Source organism: Bos taurus, chromosome 15, assembly GCF_002263795.3.
Source record: "Bos taurus isolate L1 Dominette 01449 registration number 42190680 breed Hereford chromosome 15, ARS-UCD2.0, whole genome shotgun sequence".
Classification (NCBI taxonomy): domain Eukaryota; kingdom Metazoa; phylum Chordata; class Mammalia; order Artiodactyla; family Bovidae; genus Bos; species Bos taurus.
Genome location: NC_037342.1, coordinates 8,334,308 through 8,352,008, shown reverse-complemented (window position 1 = coordinate 8,352,008; position 17,701 = coordinate 8,334,308). Strand labels below are relative to the sequence as shown.

General features: G+C 42.8%; 1 protein-coding gene across 2 annotated transcripts in view; it reads left to right on the top strand.

Annotated features, from left to right (window-relative positions):
- The first annotated feature begins 349 nt into the window (after positions 1-349).
- Positions 350-17,701, top strand: part of ARHGAP42 (Rho GTPase activating protein 42) — a 348,023-nt gene continuing 330,671 nt past the window's right edge. The window contains exon 1 of one of the 2 annotated variants that reach the window (XM_003586932.6): positions 350-913. In XM_003586932.6, the coding sequence (XP_003586980.1) occupies positions 760-913 (154 nt within the window). In that variant the 5' untranslated portion in view covers positions 350-759. The remainder of the gene's footprint in view (positions 914-17,701) is intronic. The other variant, XM_059875064.1, reaches the window with a different exon arrangement.

The window sequence follows — 17,701 nt, the reverse complement described above, 5'->3', positions numbered from 1 at the left end:
GCTGGTTCAATTCGAGGGAGCGGGTGGTGAAGGACGGGCAAGGAGGCGTGTCGGGAGTGGGGGATCGTTTTGTGGACTGGAGGAACCTGGAGTGTTACCGCGGGGCCAGCGGGAGCCTGGAGCCCCCAGGCAGCGAGAGTAACGCACGGGAGCAGGCGGCGCGCAGAGCCGGGAGCGCAGAGAGGGCGGGGCGGGCGGAGGGCGGGGCGGCGCGGGCCGGGGGCGCGGCGGCAGGAGGAGGGTCTCGGAGCCCGGCCCGGCGGCCGGCGCGTTGAGCCTGCGTCCGGCGCGGGGGCGGGTTTAGGCAGCCCGGCCGGAGCGGCGGCTGGGCGCTGGCGGTTCCCGGCTCAGAGCGCAGTCGAGTGGGCCAGCGGGCGGAGTTGCCGGGAGCGTCCCTGCGCGCCCGAGCGCGTTCCTCGCCGGCCGAGAGCGTCCCTGCGCCGGCCGAGAGCCTGCCTCCCTGCGCCGCCCGCGGCCCGGGACCCCGCCGCCTCCGCGCTCGCGGCGACGATGCGTCCGGAGGACGGAGAGCTGAGCGGACCCGCCGCCCGTGCGTGCACGCGTTTCCCCGCCGGCGAGGAAGCCTGAGCCCCGATCCCGGCGCGGGAGGCGCGGGACCCGCTCCCCCTGCGCTCGCCCGCGCGGCCCGCCTCGCTCCACGCGATCGCGCGCCCCGGCGGCCGGCGTTGGTCGCCGGCTGTGCCCGTCTTGACCGCCGGCCCCGACGCGTTCCCGGCGGCCGTCGGCCGTGCCGCTGCCATGGGGCTGCCGACCCTGGAGTTCAGCGACTCCTACTTGGACAGCCCGGATTTCAGGGAGCGCCTGCAGTGTCACGAGATTGAGCTGGAGCGAACCAACAAGTTCATCAAGGAGCTTATTAAGGACGGCTCCCTGCTCATCGGGGCGCTGAGGAGTGAGTGCGGCCGGCGGGAGGGCAGGGCGCGGGGACCGGGGGAGCCCCCGCGGGGTGGGGGGTCTCAGGGCTGGGTTGGAGGAAGCGGAGCTTCTTTTGTTTGAATGGGTTTGGGGACAAAAGCTGAAGAGCTCCCCTGCTGGTGGCCAACAAAGTTTGTTCGGAGGTGTTCTTCACTTATTTACTTCCAAGGCTGCAGAGAAGCCAGCGGTCTCTGCTGGACCCCGGAGCGTATCCTGAGGAACGTTGTTTGGCATCTTTTTGTATAACGCTCCTGGAACAGTACTGGGGACTGTTGTCATTTTTGTAACTTTATTCTGCCTAGTTTAAATGCTTAAAAGAGAAAAAAAAAAAAAAAAAAAAGCCCCTGAGGAAGGACTCAGGAGTTTATCTGAAGGATAAAAATGAAGCTAGCTTGTTTAGTGATATTAAAAGAAATGATTAAGTTCTTAGGTACATCAGCGACTCATCATTGCAATAAATCATTGCATTGGCACTTTATAGATTTGTAGTTTTGCAAGATGAAGACAGCATGGCACCAGTGGATTTTATCTCTTTTCAAGGTTTTTTTTTGTGCCTCTTAATTTTCTGTTTGTCTTCTAACTCTGGTGTGGTGAGTCCCTAGTGGCTAAAGACCAATCAGAACTTCTGATGATCTATAGAGAGTAAAGACTGCCTCAGTTTAGGAACTTTTCCCACCTCCTTTCCCACACACCTCCGTTCAGATTTTCTGTGCTTCTTGCATTCTCTGAATCTTCACTTTCAGTTACTAGCACAAAAGAGAGCCTTGGGCTTCCCAGGTAGCTCAGTGGTAAAAAAAATCACCTTCCAGTGCAGGAGACTCTGATTCGGTCCCTGAGTCTGGAAGATCCCCTGGAGAAGGAAATGGCAACCTACTCCAGTATTCTTGCCTGGAAATTCCCATGGACCGAGGACTTCAGGACTACAGGCAGGCTACCTCCATGGGGTCCCAGAGAGTCTTACACTAGAGCTTCTCATAGAGAATTGACTGACTAAAGGATAAGGCTTTATAGGTTACTTTTCTGAGGACCTATTTGCTCTTTAATAGAAAGCCTCTGAAATGCAGCCCTGGAAATTCCAGTCTGTCTTAGATGAGTGAGGTATTTTTGTTAAGGTGAAGAGTCCTTTGGTTGACATGGCTACCCCAGGAGATAGGTAGGGGAAGCATCATTGTGTATGTCATTAACAACATTATGGAGGTGTGTGTGTGCCTGAAACTAAGACGATATTAGCATCTGATCTCTATTTAGAAGCATGTATTCATGGTAAAGATGAACCTTAGCAAAATGTCTTGAAATTAGTATGCTCCAAATCCTGTCTATTTAAACCATCCTAATTGCTAAAACATTTACTTATTACTCGTGTTAACTTAGCCAGGGTAAAGAAAATATGTTCTGTATCTACATTCACTTAATTTCTGAATTTGACGCTGCTACTGATAATAATAGTATTTACTGATTTGTGAAAAATATACAAGTTTATCTGTAGTTCTGTCCATCTTGTGTATACCCAAAGGTGAACTTAGCTTCCATCTGATTTACAAAGCCCCTTGAGGCCTCTGGACTAGCCTCTTTGCATCTTGGAGAGGATGATGCTTCTTTAAAAAGAGTTTCCCTCTCTCAGAGCACTGATTCTTGCTCGAGCTGCCAGATTGTCTACAGATGACATTTTCTTCTCGCTCTGCCGGAGATCAATTCCAGTGGTTCAAAAGTGGAAAACACTTCCATCGCTGTGGTAAAATCTCTGAAATGTACATCATTTTACTAGTAATCTTATTAACTGTATTATGATTGAATCTAGTCTTGCAACTATCAGGAGCTTCTTTTATAGGTTTGTTCTTCCATTTATAAGTGAGGATATCTCTAGATTGTAAGTTCCTTGAACATACAGACCCTGCCTCTTGAACTTGACCTTCTACACTTAAAATGTACAATCTGTCTTTCCAGGATTTGTGAGGAGAGTGCATTATATTAACATTTGGTTATTGCTTTTCTTGTAGTGGAAAGAAAGCATTTATTAAAAGAATATCCAGCATTAGCTGCCAAGCAGGACAGATCTGGAGCCGAGAAACCCTTGAAGTCATATGAGGGCACTTCTTTTTTTCCCAGCAAGCAACCTCTGTCCCTTGGGGAGGATGCTCTGGGGTTCTGCTGCAGCTGCTAAATGCCTGCTCTCTGAAGCTGGTCCTGTAGGAGGACAAGAATGTGTCTAAAGACTTGAAGCTGCCTTAATTCTATCCCACATCCACCAAAGAGCCCTCCTTTCTTCAGTTCTGCCCCTTCTGTTTTTCCTTTCTGCCTTAGGAAGCCTTCAGTTTTCCCCAGCCTTAAACTATGCTTTCTATTCTCCATACCTGTTGTTTCAGTAAGTGTATCCATTATCCACTTCAGATTTATATGTAGCACTTTGCCGTGGTTTATAATGAATGGTTTCTTAATAAAACTTTCCTGAGCTGACAATCATCCATGCATTTCTAAGCATCTTATATTATTTCCAACTTAGTTAATAAGTTTTCTGCTGAAAGTCTTGGCATGCTCTCTTGGGTAACACATGCTTTACTGTTTCAGTGAGAGTCACATGTGCTCCTTCAGCTTGGGTTCCGGGTGTGCATTTTTTTAGGAGCGAATTTTGAATGATCATTATAAATGAGGACCTTGACTAGATGATTTGAATTTTAAATGTGTAAGGTATTTAACATATTTTTAAGATGGATGTGAGAGTTGGACTATAAAGAAAGCTGGACGCTGAGGAATTGATGCTTTTGAACTGTGGTGTTGGAGAACACTCTTGAGAGTCCCTTGGACTGCAAGGAGATCAAACCAGTCAATCCTAAAGGAAATTAGTCCTGAATATTCATTGGAAAGACTGATATGAAGCTGAAACTCCAATACTTTGGCCACCTGATGTGAAGAACTGACTTACTAGAAAAAGCCCTGGTACTTGGAAAGATTGAAGGCGGGAGGAGAAGGGGACAACAGAGGATGAGATGGCTGAATGGCATCACTGACTCGGTGGACATGAGTTTGAGCATGCTCTGGGAGTTGGTGATGGACAGGGAGGCCTGGCGTGCTACAGTCCATGGGGTCGCAAAGAGTCAGACACGACTGAGCGACTGAACTGAACTGCATTTCACTCTCACATCCACTCAGAGAAAATGGATGACAGTAAACGAGTTAATATAGGGATTAATGTAGACCTGAGTTTACATTCTGATGCTGTCAAATGCTGTGTGATGCTTCGCAAGTAACTTAACCTCTGAGTCCTGCCTTTCCTTACGGGGAGGGAACAGTTATAAAGATCTCACCACTAGGACTATTTGTTCATTTTGTTACATGCCATCTAGTCATTTGGTGAGTGGTATTTGAGAATATATGACACTGGTGAATTGGGTTTTAGTTCATGCTGTATGACTCACAGTCTCTACTCTTCTTATCAAATGTTAGTCTGTGAACTTTGTTCCTTTAACAGGTGCCAGTTTTAAATTTTGGGTTGTGAAGTTATAGGCTCATTTTGCTTATTAATTTTCTCCTTTTATAGACCATATCTAAAGAAACATTTCAAAGTGTCTTTCTCATATAATTCCCCCTTTACTTCGTATAAAATATAATCTCCCCTTCAAATAAAATTTTTGGATTCAAAACTTTGTATAAAACCTTTTGAGTTCAAAGAACCATCTTTAAGTAGAACATAGTCTTTCCAAGAATAGACAGACCCTCCCTCCAAAGAAAAGAAGAGGAAAAGAGGGGGAAAGGTTGAAATGGAATTGTACTCATTAAATAGAATTGATTGTGTGGAGAGCTTATCAATATTCTTTCCTCCCATCTAACCTGCAGCATCTTGGCCATCCCACCCTTCTTGTAACTATCTATTATAACACTTCCTCTCATCACCTTAAAGTAGAATTGGTCGGTTTTTTCCTCTAGCTTTAACCTTGTGTAGCTGAGCTTCTTTTAAAGAAAAAAAAATTAATGGACTCTAATATAATTTATTTTTTATGACAGTTAAATATATTCATGAAACTAGTTTTCATGCCATCTTATGGCAGATCAATTTACAAATTAAATATAAATAATACTGTGAATCCAATATAAAACTTACAAAACTACATTTAATCAACCTGGGATTTCTTTGGAAGGAATGATGCTAAAGCTGAAACTCCAGTACTTTGGCCACCTCATGTGAAGAGTTGACTCATTGGAAAAAAACTCTGATGCTGGGAGGGATTGGGGGCAGGAGGAGAAGGGGACGACAGAGGATGAGATGGCTGGATGGCATCACTGACTCGATGGACGTGAATCTGAGTGAACTCCAGGAGTTGGTGATGGACAGGGAGGCCTGGCGTGCTGCGATTCATGGGGTCGCAAAGAAGTCGGACATGACTGAGCGACTGAACTGAACTGAATGGATGATATTATTTTGCCAAAATGACATTTTCTCTTCTATAAAGACTGCTGATAATATCTTACGTATTGTTGATGATTCATTTTCTTATCGCTTTTCCTGATTGAAAGTGCAGGTTTTCAAAATCTCCTTGTCTGTTTGATGGCCTTCTCTGACTCATAAACCTTATTTCTTCGTCTGTTCTTAAAGTGGTTGTTCTGGCACTAGTGATCCCTGGCACAAACAGGGGCATGGTAGAATGGTAGGAGTTGGTTGCTTATAAATTGCTACAGAATATGCAGTTAATTAAGACGTTAGCAAGAGGAAGCACACAATTTCTTTTTTTTTTCAGATTTATTCAAGTATAGTTGGTTTACACCGTTGTGTTACTTTCTGCTGTACAGCAAAGTGATTCAGTTATACATTCATATGCATTCTTTTTCACATTCTTTTCATTATGGTTTATCACGAGATAATATAGCCCTGTGCTGTACAGGGGAAGCTTGTTATTCATTATTCTCTGTGTAGTAGTTTGTATCTGCTAATCTGAAACTCTTGGTGCATCGCTTTCCCAGCCTCTCCTTCTCCTTGGCAACCACAGCTGTGTTCTCTGTGTCTGTGAGTCTGTTTCATAGGTGAGTTCATTTGGGAAACACACACAGTTTCTTAGAGGTGTCTGCGTTCAGTGTCCACAGCCTCAGTTGGAAGCATGCTGCTGCGGTGCACTTGCAGTCTGGGGATAAAGTAGATGTTTAGTGTGAAAGGAAACCCTGAGTGCACAGGCTGCATTCAGAGATCTTGGAGAGGCTGAGATTGAGAGACTCCTGCGTTCCATTTGCGGTGTTTGACTTGGTTTTTCACTTTAAGCCCGTCTCTATTTTGTGTGTGTTCAGGGTCCACTTTGCTACCAGTGTTTGGTGGCACAGGGAAGGAGTTAAATAAATGGAAGGAACAGTGACAAGTTTAAGGAATTTGAAAGGCGTTCTGTAGTTACTGCACTTTGCATTTGGTCATCCTTGAGATCTTGGTGAGAACTGCTCTTGTTGCAGGCTATTTTTGGGGTTTAAATTTGGACCTAGATTTTCTTTGGTTTACCACAACTCAGTGCGGATTCCCGTTTACCCTGCAAGACCTCCTTCACTCTTGCTTATTCCACTAACGTTATTTTGCTTGTTGAGCTGGGCAGCCTTGTCAGAGATGTGGATGTGTAATTACTTCCACCGTTTTTCTGGTTCTTACAGTCATTCATTAGAATCTGAGTTAAATGAGCAGAAATAATTGTATCTTTCAGATGAACTGTAATTAATTTAGGAACGGGTAGATTAAGAATGAAGTGCTCTAAGGTTCTGCTTCAGAGGCCTGTACAAGTAAGAGCAGTTTGGTTTGTGTTCATTTAAATGGGAGCCTGGGCATTCATTAAAGTGGAATTAAATTCAGCTGGCTGAGAACTTCCGTCTACCTGTCTTCTGATCGTCTACATGAGCTTGACGGGTGTCCTCTAACAGTATCTTTATCTCTGTTGAATGTCTTTCTGTTTTTAAAATGACACCTTATTTATTTGTGGTTGTGCTGGGTCTTGCTTGCTGCACTCGGCCTTTCTCTAGCTGTCCTGAGCTGAGCTACCGTTTGTTGCATTCGCTGGCTTCTCATTGTGGTGCCTTCTCCTTGCAGAACACAGAACACAGGCTCAGTAGTTTTGGCTCCTGGTTCTAGTGTGTGGGCTTAGTAGTTGTGGAGCATGGGCGTAGTTGCTCCATGGCATGTGGAATCTTCTCAGACAAGGGATCAAACCCCTATTCCCTGCATTAGGAGGCAGATTCTTATCTACTGTACCACCAGGGAAATCCTGGATTTCCTTTTTCTGCAGGTAGTAACTGAGGAGCTGCCTTGTTAGGAAGGAGTGGGTTTCTGGGAGAACAGAACCTATTTCCTGTCTAGTGGAAGAGGCTGGTGTGGCAGTAACCACTTCTTACATTGCCTCCTGTGACAGTTATGATCAGGGTACTCTGAGATGCAGAAAACTCAGGTAACCACAAAACTTTGAAATCACTGAAAAGCTGCTTCAACAGACATGCTTTCGGTTACTAACATTTCTTAGAGCCCAGTGTTAATCATGTTCATGATGATGCTGAAGAAGCATTTCTCAGATTATATTAAAAAATAATAAAGCTTACATTCAGTATTGCTTTGGTGCCAAGTATATTCAAGTAATGTATGCATGGAATGGCAAAACTCTTCTCTAGATTTATAAAGAGAAATGCTAAAATGTTCAGGCTGTTAAGCCACATTCAGTAAATATTATGCATCAATGAAATGTTTATTGTGGACAGATGAGAAAGGGTGAAGAAAAGGGGGTTATTTAGTCTTGAATCTTTTTCCAGAGTATTGTTTCTTGCCAGAGCTGTGGTTGCCACCTGTTCTGGCCCCAGCCATCCCTGTTGTCTTGTCTGGATGGTAATTTCCACTCATTCCAGCCTCTTGGCAGGTGCCAGACTCCCTGTTGGCCCACCTGCCGCCCACCCGGTTCAGTTGGCAGCCCTGCCAGACTTCCCTTTCCCTCCAGCCTCCTGAACCTCTGCCCAGCATCTCAGCATCCTTGGAGCATATCCCCAGCGGCTCTGGCCTTATCAGCCGAGGATTTGCTACCTGCTTCTTGCTGACTTTCATCTTGAAAATGAAAACCAATTGCTGAGCTCCTGGCTCTCCAGTTCAAGGAATCTGTGCGTCAGCTTTTGCAGCTGCCAGTATTCTGACTTTTAATGGCTGGGTTTCATCTAAGTGTAGTGACTTCCATTGAATTTGTTAATTTTAATGGCCCTTGGAGTAGGATAATAACAGGATAGATAATGGAAATTTAGTTATTTTAACAGATTTGTTTTTGGCCAGGCATATTTAAACACTGGCTTGGATATTTCCTGTATGGTGGAACCTCCTCTCTAGGATTCCAGCTAACTGGACTGTTTGGTTCATCAGAATGCGCCATTGTTCATATCTGCAGTTTTCCGATTTTATAATCAAGAATCTAGTTATAATGCTGAAGAAAGTGTTGCGGCAAAACCTGCATGTATAATCCTCTGTAAGGGAAGTGATTTGTTTCAGAAAAAATGAATTGCAGAATAGTAAGGTGCCACACAGGCATCCGTGATGGCTCAAGAATCTGCCTGCAATGCGGGAGATCTGGATAGTGGAGCCTGGCGGGCTGTGGTCCGTGAGGTTGCAAAGAATCGGACACAGCTGAGCGACTCAGCACACATACAACATACTGTACAGTAGCTGATCATCTGTCAGTTTTTCCAACCTTTTTCTTTTGTTGCTGAAGAGTATATTCATAAAAGAAGCAAACATAAGCCCTACTTCTCTAGAATTTAAAAATTTTCATTTGAAAGTAATTTACCTACTTGTAATTTTTACATGGAATATGGTGGGGAAAAAGGTTAGGATAAGACTAATAGTTAACACTTTGTAGATTATTTTATATTATTTATTATAGATTTTTGACATGCAATTTTTAGATTTTTAATGGTAAAAGTCTCCATGCCTAATGGTATTTCTAAATATACATTTATTTATTTGGCTGTGCCAATTCTCCATTGCGGCATGCAGGATCTTAGGTTGTGGCCTGTGAACTCTTAGTTGTGGCCTGTGGGAATCTCATTCCCTGACCGGGGATTGAACCCAGGCTCCCCGCATTGGGAGAGCAGAGTCTCAGCCACCGGAGCATCAAGAAAGTTCCCCAAATGGTATTTTTAAAATGTCAAAACTTGACATTTTATATATTATTGTTTTATGTAATTTGGGTGATTATCAGGTGCAATATATTTTGTGAAGGATGGGGAACTATCCTGGGATGATTCTCAGTGTTGGGTGGTATGAAAATATTGGGAAGAAATGCACAATTTACACACATTTGTTACATCAATAGTACTCTCTTGAACCTTGGCTTTATTCTGGTAAAAAGTGGATAGACACAAAATGACCCCTTTCGTTTGAAAGTCAGACACATTTCTCAGTAGTGGAATTTCTGTATTTCCTTGCACAAATCTAAAAAGCCATACTGCTTGCTAGTTTATGAAAGACATGCCAAAAGTATTCCCTCATGTGTAAACATATACTGGAGTTTATCCAGATGAAAGCCCCAGCTTCAGTTGTCTCTTTAGTACACAGGAAAAGTGATGATTTAATTTAGAAAAGTGATATGTGTTTGTAAAATGTGAAATGAGTATTGTATAGTGTATCTCCTTTCGAATGGAAGCTATGTAAATTGATTACTTTGCTGCGGTGAGACTTTTCTCTTTTTCATTTATTTAATTTTCTTATTCCTTAAGATGTTTGAAAGATATGGCCTCAAACAAAACAAATACAAAAGGAGTGGTGGTAGTGGTGGGAGGGATTAGCAAGGAGAAGCAGATTAAAGTGAGTTGTGAAAACAATTTAAATAGTGTGGTTTTGGAACTTGTATCAGACTTCTTTGTGCCTTCTGTGAGCACGTTCTTATGTGACACTGAACGGTCAAAGGAGTAAGAGGTTACAATTGTTTTAAAGGTTGGTTTCAGAAAGTTTGAGGGCCAGTGTACAAATTGTCAAATAAGAGAGAATTGGTGTGAATTTTGAAGGGGTACACCATTTGGGGAAGATTTGAGAAAGTTGTGTACTCCTGAAGACATGTCAGCATAGGTGATAGGAAGGGACGTTTGCAGGCTTGTACTGACTGCATGGCAGTCCTGGTTTTCCTCAGGTGATCCTTTTAAAAATGTTATTACTGCCTCTAGATCCCAGCTGCTTCATGGCCTCTTTTTTTCCACGGTGTACACTGTTGCAGAATCCTTCTTCCTTATTGCGTCTAGCCTTCTCTTTACTGTTGGTAGTGTGCAAGGGGTCCTTCTGCTGTTTTTTTCCTTGTGTGACAACATCTGCCCACAGCGCTCCAGCTCGGACCGCCTTCAACCGAGCTCTGAGTTGATTTTCAGCAGCCTGCTACCTGTCCCCACCTGGGCGTGCTGCGGGCCCTGCACACACCACGTGTCCAGCCAAAGCTTGTTCTTTGTGTTCCCGTTCGGTCAGTTATTTGCTCACCCACCTGGTTGTCTTAGAGAGAAACCGTTTACTAATGCTTCTGCTTTCCTTCTCCTCTGGTTTGTAAACTCCAGTTTTAAGCTAGCTTTTTTTTTTTTTCATTCCACCCAGATTCCAGCATTTGGTTGGTCCTGCAATTTTCTGTGCTTACAGTGTCTTGAATGTGATGTTCTCTGCTTGCACCAACAATCCTTAAGTGTGTGCGTCTCTCTGTATGTAGATATGAAATAATTTTTTTCTTAGCATAAAATGTTAGAAATATTTCCTTTCACAGCTTTGGAGGCCAAAATCCTAAGTCAAGGTGTCAGCAGAGCATTCTCTCTCTGAAGGCTCTAAGTGAAAGTCGCTCAGTTGTGTCCAGACTCTTTGTGACCCCAGGGACTATACAGTCGATGGAATTCTCCAGGCCGGAATACTGAACTGGGTACCCTTTCCCCTCTCCAGGGGAATCTTCCCGACCCAGGGATCGAACCCAGGTCTCCTGCATTGCAGGCGGATTCTTTACCAGCTGAGCCACCAGGGAAGCCCAGAGGCTCTAAGGGAGGATGTTTTTTTGCTACTTCTATCTCGTTCTGTTGTCAGCAGTGCAGGACATTCTTTGCCTTGTAGCTGTATTACTCCAGTCTCTGCCTTTGCAGTCACACAGAGTATTCACTGTGTATTTTTGTTTATTAAATTTTATTCTGTCTTTTGAATATAAACTTGGAGGGGGCTTGGATATCTGTATTCTAATTTGACTGCATTGTGAGTAGTCAGTAATGGTGAACATGAATCAGTTTACATTTTACTAAGAACATGATACGGAGGAGGATTTTGATTATCTGTGGAGCAAATGAGCCAGGAAACGGGGACTGCAAATTTGCTCTTGAATATTTCTCCTGTCAGGGTCATACTGACTTTTAGGGCTGGGTAACCTGGGGACGGCAGATGGCATCTGGAACTGGGGCTTCATCCCAGTCCTGCTGCTGACACTAAGTAGTGCCATGGGGAGAAGCCATTTGTCCCAGACTCTATTTTCAGAAAAAAATGGGAATATATTTGCCATAGATTCCTTGTAGGATTTTTATGTGGCCAGTAAACAAAATGCCTAACAACATGATTTAAAATGTGATATTATTTTCACTTGCTTTAGGCAGGATCTTTGTAAGCCAGATAACTTAAGCGTTTTTCAAGGCTTGACTTTAATATGTTCTTGTCAGTGTTATTATCGTACTCCATAGACAAGATGATTGAGATAGAAATGCTTTAATGGAATGTTAAAACATGAGTTTGTCCCCAAATTAAATCTTTTTGGTAGGAAGTGATCATGAGATGTGGCATGGTTTTGATTTAGCTTTTTACTTTTAAACAAATAATTATCTGCTATGATCTGGGAACCAAGGAACAAGGACACACTGGGTTGGCATTTAGGGATAATCATGAACTGGCAGTGTAGATTTTGAGACTTTATTGATGTGTCTGCTGCTGCCTTGATGCTGTTGGCTTAGGTCATTGGTCTGTAAAAGTTGTTAAAAGTGATGTTGTCAGAAGTGAAATAAATACTTGGGTCATTTCATGTAATATAACAGGTCAAAATGGAGAAGGGAGTGTTTTTCCCCACATTGATTCATGCATTGCAGGCAGACAGTGGCTTAGAAAAATGCTTTCTGAGGTATTTCTTATGCTACACAGATGTTTTGTAAATGTAATTATGTTTGTGGTGATATCATTCTAATGGTTATTGGTAAGAAAAGAATGATGAGATTGGTAGGGTGTTGCTGGAGAGTCTAGGAACAGGAAATTATGGGAAAAGAGAATGTTGAATTAGGAATTGAAGAGGAAGATTCAGTTGGCTCAGTGAGAAAATTAAATTGAACCTGTAAGCCAGTTGATCCAGGAAAAAATGGTGTGATTGAATAGGTGTCAGAATTGCTGGAAGAGGCTGTTTAGATGGTACCCTAAAGATAAGACGGGGCTTCCCAGGTGGCACAGGGGTAAAGAATCCACCTGCCAGTGCAGGAGACATAAGAGCTGTGGGTTCGATTCCCGGGTTGGGAAGATGCCCTGGAGGAGGGCATGGCAACCCACTCTAGGATTCTTGCGTGGAGAATCCCGTGGACAGAGGAGCCTGGCGGGCTATAGTCCACAGGGTTGCAAAGAGTGGGAGACGACTGAACTGACTTAGCATGGCACATAAAGACAAAATAGATTATTTAAAGTGTGTATGTGTGTGTGTGTTTTCTCCTTAAGGAATCTGTGAGCTTAAGAGAAGCTCTACCCAGGGGCTGCAGCAGGAAGTCTGGACTTTGAGGACAGTTTGAAAAAGTAAAGCAAGGGCTGAAAAAAGCCAGTCTCAGGGGATAAAGAAAGAAAATAAAGATCCTGAATAATCCTGAATAAGGAAGAGTTGTAGCAAGTGAGTGAGAACTTTCAGGCTTGTCAGGTTTAAATCCTGTTGGATGCATTTTTTTTTTTCCCCTGTCAGTGTTGCCTTGGCTCCTCAGACTGCTCTTATGGAAATGAGGATTCAGTGAGTATCTGTGACTGGTTGAGCTTGAGGTTTTGTGACACTCACTGATGAGGGGAAGAGCAGGGAGAAGCAGATGTCAGTTTCTCGGTACTCGTCCCACTTTGAGTCCTTAGGTTACAGCTTAGGCCCACTTGTTTCTTGTTTGAGATTGAGTTTTGCATTTCTGTCAGAACAGATATTCACTTAAGGTAATCCCAAAATATCCAAATAACCTGAATATTAAATCTCGCTTAAAGAAACAGGAATGGGTGAATTTAACTCAGATGACCATTATATCTACTACTGTGGGCAGGAAACCCTTAGAAGAAATGGAGTAGCCATCATGGTCAACAAGAGAGTCCGAAATGCAGTACTTGGATGCAATCTCAAAAACGACAGAATGATCTCTGTTCATTTCCAAGGCAAACCATTCAATATCACAGTAATCCAAGTCTATGCCCCAACCAGTAACGCGGAAGAAGATGAAGTTGAACGGTTCTATGAAGACCTATGAGACCTTTTAGAACTAACACCCAAAAAAGATGTCCTTTTCACTATAGGGGACTGGAATGCAAAAGTAGGAAGTCAAGGAACACCTGAGGTAACAGGCAAATTGGGCCTTGGAATACCGAATGAAGCAGGGCAAAGGTTAATAGAGTTTTGCCAAGAGAACACACTGGTCATAGCAAACACCGTCTTCCAACAACACAAGAGAAGACTCTACACATGTGTTGCAGGAAGATGGATCCCTTCCAGGGCCCGAAACTGGGCTCTTGTCTAACAAGAAAAGAAATGAATTGTCCTCGGAAATGAATTGTCCAAGGAGACACATGTGCTGACAAAGCAAGAGATTTTATTGGGAAAGGGCACCCGGGTGGGGAGCAGTAGGGTAAGGGAAACCAGGAGAACTGCTCTGCCGCGTGGCTCGCAGTCTCAGGATTTATGGTGATGGGCTTAGTTTCCGGGTGGTCTTTGGCCAATCATTCTAATTCAGAGTCTTTCCTGGTGGCACACGCATCACTCAGCCAAGATGGATGCTAGCGAGAGGGATTCTGGGAAGTGGACGGACACGCGGTGACTCCTTTAGACCTTTCCCGAACTCTTCTGGTTGGTGGTGGCTTATTAGTTCCGTATCCCTTATCAGGATCTCCTGTCATAAAACAACTCATGCAAATGGTTACTATGGTACCTGGCCAGGGTGGGTGGTTTCAATCAGTGTACTTCCCCTAACAACTCCCCCCGAGAGACTTCATACTCGAGATACTTCTTGGGAATTGGGGTGGAGGTCTCTTTCTTCTGTAACTTCTTCCTGCTGTGCATGGGCGTAGGCCTGCCTAGCAGAGCAGAAGTCTCTCTCTACCTGATCTAAGTTGGGGTGTTCCACATCTGAAACCAGCTTCCACCCTTGTAGTAACAGCAATTTAGTTTGAAACTGTTGGCCCCTCTCAGAGATGAAATAGACAAGGGCCAAACAGGAGACCTAACAGGATGGTCATCTCTGGTCCCCGGAAACAGAAGGCAACATTTAGGGTGAGGGTTGCAGGATTTGTGACCCTTTTTGATTGGTTGGTGGTGAGGCAATAGAGCTGTGCTCCAGGAATCTTGTGTTCAGTCTGAAGTTACCATCCTCCACCTGGGTGGGGGCTCAAAGACACTGTTATGCATATTTCTTTGAGTAGGAACCAGGACTCTGTCTGGAGGCTGTAACAACCTTTGATTGTTTCTCCTGTTTCTGTATCCCCTCCCTTCCCTGATTAGCAATTGTTTGAATCCACACTTTGGAACTCAGGGAAGGTCAAGGAGGCTGAATGAAGCCTATATCCTACAGGCAAGAAATGGAGAACACAGAACTGATCTCTACTTCAGAGCCCCATAGAGTTCTACTCAGTTTTAATTTAGGGAAATAGGCAACTATGACTGTGATAACTTCCTTTCAAAATGGAGCATAGGACTGCCTCAGCTTGGAGTATAGACACTGAATTGGAAGTATTTCTGAGTTCCAAGTTCTAGATCTGAGTCTTGTATGGTTAAAACCTCAATCCCTTGGTCTGACATTTTGGTGTAACAGACCCAGTTAGAAGTAGTTGGAGGAATGATAACTGGAATTTAGTAGACAAAATAAATCTCATTTCTTTTTAGAAGAATAGGCCTGAAACCCAGTCTGGACCTGGCACTTCAGGGAGACTTGTAGCCAGGTAGCCAGTTGCCTAGTTTTACAAAAAGTAAGGTTGCAGTTACTAGCTTCCAGCAGACATTGTTTTGAGAATGGTGGCATCCAAGCCTGACACGACTCAGAATACTCGTGTTTAGCAATACAAGGTCTAATCTGAAAGTACACCCATAGCATCACCTAGCTATTTCCCAGCATATCTGAACCATAGCTACTCTATTTTGACTTTTAATTGTAAACTTTTCCTTACCAGCCAAAGCAGATTTCACCGTTAATGATGTCAGTGTTTCTCTAGGTATGAGAAGATGCAAGAATTGGGACTTATAAAATCTTCTCCTGAAAAGATATAACTATCTGAAGGCCTGTTCTGCCAGTTTTTCCCAGAGCACAGAGTGCCTCATTCCTGGTTTTCATCCTGAACTCCTTTCAGGGGTGTTGAAAGTCAGCAGTTGCAGCGGCCATGATTTAATCTTTGTAGATGTAGATGGCAAGTGTCAGTCTTCAGTTGGCAGAGCCCCTTTTTGCTCATAAACTTGACCATGATTTTGAGGGGGGCATTTCATGACCATTTTATCTCATGTGCTGAGAATGTCCATTCTCAGGTTTGGCAAAGATTTTGTTGACAGGCCATTCAATGTGCTGTTACTGGACTAGGCCATAAAACAGTAACCAAAATTTTCTGGACCACCTGTTTTACCAGCCTCTTGATCCAGGAAAATATTCCCTCTTTTTGCTTCTTCCCATATATAGAGTTACAGTGTTACCATCATTGATCTCATATGGGGCTATATATTATTCTATTAGAGGCCTCAGACACACATTTGACAGTGTAAGAAACAGCAATTTTGTAAAACAGGTGAAATACAAATAACATAGCCAGCAGTATTAGTAAAGTCACAAGTAAGACTTAAGAGCTTCCATTAGATGTAGCCCAGTATATCTCAGGTCATCTGACTTAGTCTGCTCTGTAGAATCTTTATCTTCCAGGGAAATTATATACTGGCACCATCTATAAGGCACATAGCCCCGTTTTCTAGGGTTACTACACTGATTGTCCTTAGTATGATTTAATTGTTTCCAACACAGAGGAGACTTTAAGCCTAAATTACCATAGCCTGGTGTTATCTATATAAATCCAGCCCATAATTATGGGAGATTTTTTTCCTCCTTTGCTGAAACTTTTCTTGTTGCCCTGATTGAGCTTGAGTAATAGAAAAAAACTCAAATTTATGGCCAGAGTCAGAGCAGGTATTATTAATTGGCCCGGTGAGGGGATCCCATCTAGTAATATCACAGTAACTTGAATATGACTATAATTTTTTTTTAAGTAAATTTTCTCAGGGCCAACCAGTTAGAGTCTTGTAGTAGAGAAATTTAACTCAGAACTATACATAGGTAATTGACCACAAACCCAACAATTATTGATTTCTAAAACGAGCATAGAATCAGGCCTATGATAGAAAAGCATTTGATTTATATGCAAAGGTCTAAGAAGTCAAGAAAACATAAATGATCATACAAATCAGGTCCAGCATCTTGGGCAAGCTGTCTACCTCTGATGTCGTCGTCTTTTCATCCTGGTGTAGTGTAGTTTCTCCTGCTTGAGCATCATTTTAAGGTGAGATCAGGTCAGCTGTCCTCTCTATAGACCAATCCACTGTAGGGGCCTTTGGAAGTGGGAATTAATCTAAGAGTTAATTTCCTTTCAGTTTCATTGTGCATGAGCTAGTTAAGAGTACCTGGTAAAAAAGTCCTTCCATCCAGGTTGGAGACAGTCCCTTAAATTATGTCTTTTTCCAGTCCTGATTGCAGGTCATGAGGCATCTGGTCTTCATCCAAAGATAGATTACTGAGATAAGCTTCAGAAACAAACTTAGGGTGTTCTTTAAGAATTCAATTAAATTTTACATTAATATCACATAACAGCAAAGAACTATCTAAGAGATGAGTCTTACTAGATGCAGACCTCCACTAACAAACTGGGATTTAATATTTTTTGAAATATCTTTTTCTCCCTAAAGTTACCCTCATTTTAATCAAATATAACCAAATTAAGGCTAGCTTGTTTGCAAACCAGGTCTGTTCTCACTAATTTTGGTCTGATGGTTTATATAACCATAGTTGATCATAGACTTTATTTTGCTGAAACATTTATAGAGTCTCAGACTGAACTTTTAAAATAAAACAGGGCTGGGAAACTTACACCAAAGGCTTATCACAGATTTTGCCTAACAAATCTGGGTGAATTCTTCCCTTTTTAAGGTCTCAAAAATTTCTTGAGAATTTTGTACTCGTGAAATAACTTTCCTAACTCATTTGATAAACTTACTGGAAATCTAAGAATTTCCAATTTTTGGAGGAGTCAGATACAGAGAAAATATAATTGTTTTGTTTATAACGTTTAATTTTACCAAAGTATTGTCATAATTAGTTTGAGAGGAAGGTTTTCCCTACTCCCTGAAAACATAATATTCAAACCCATAATTTTTCAGATAGAAACCATAAAAGTTATAAGCATATTCGCTGGTTCATTCACTCTTTTTTTTTAACTTTTGTGAAGTCATCAGGTTTTCCATTAGAATACTAGGACATATCAGAATATTAAGAACTCCATATAATTTCTAGGGTATCTGTATTAGTAATTTTACCATACATT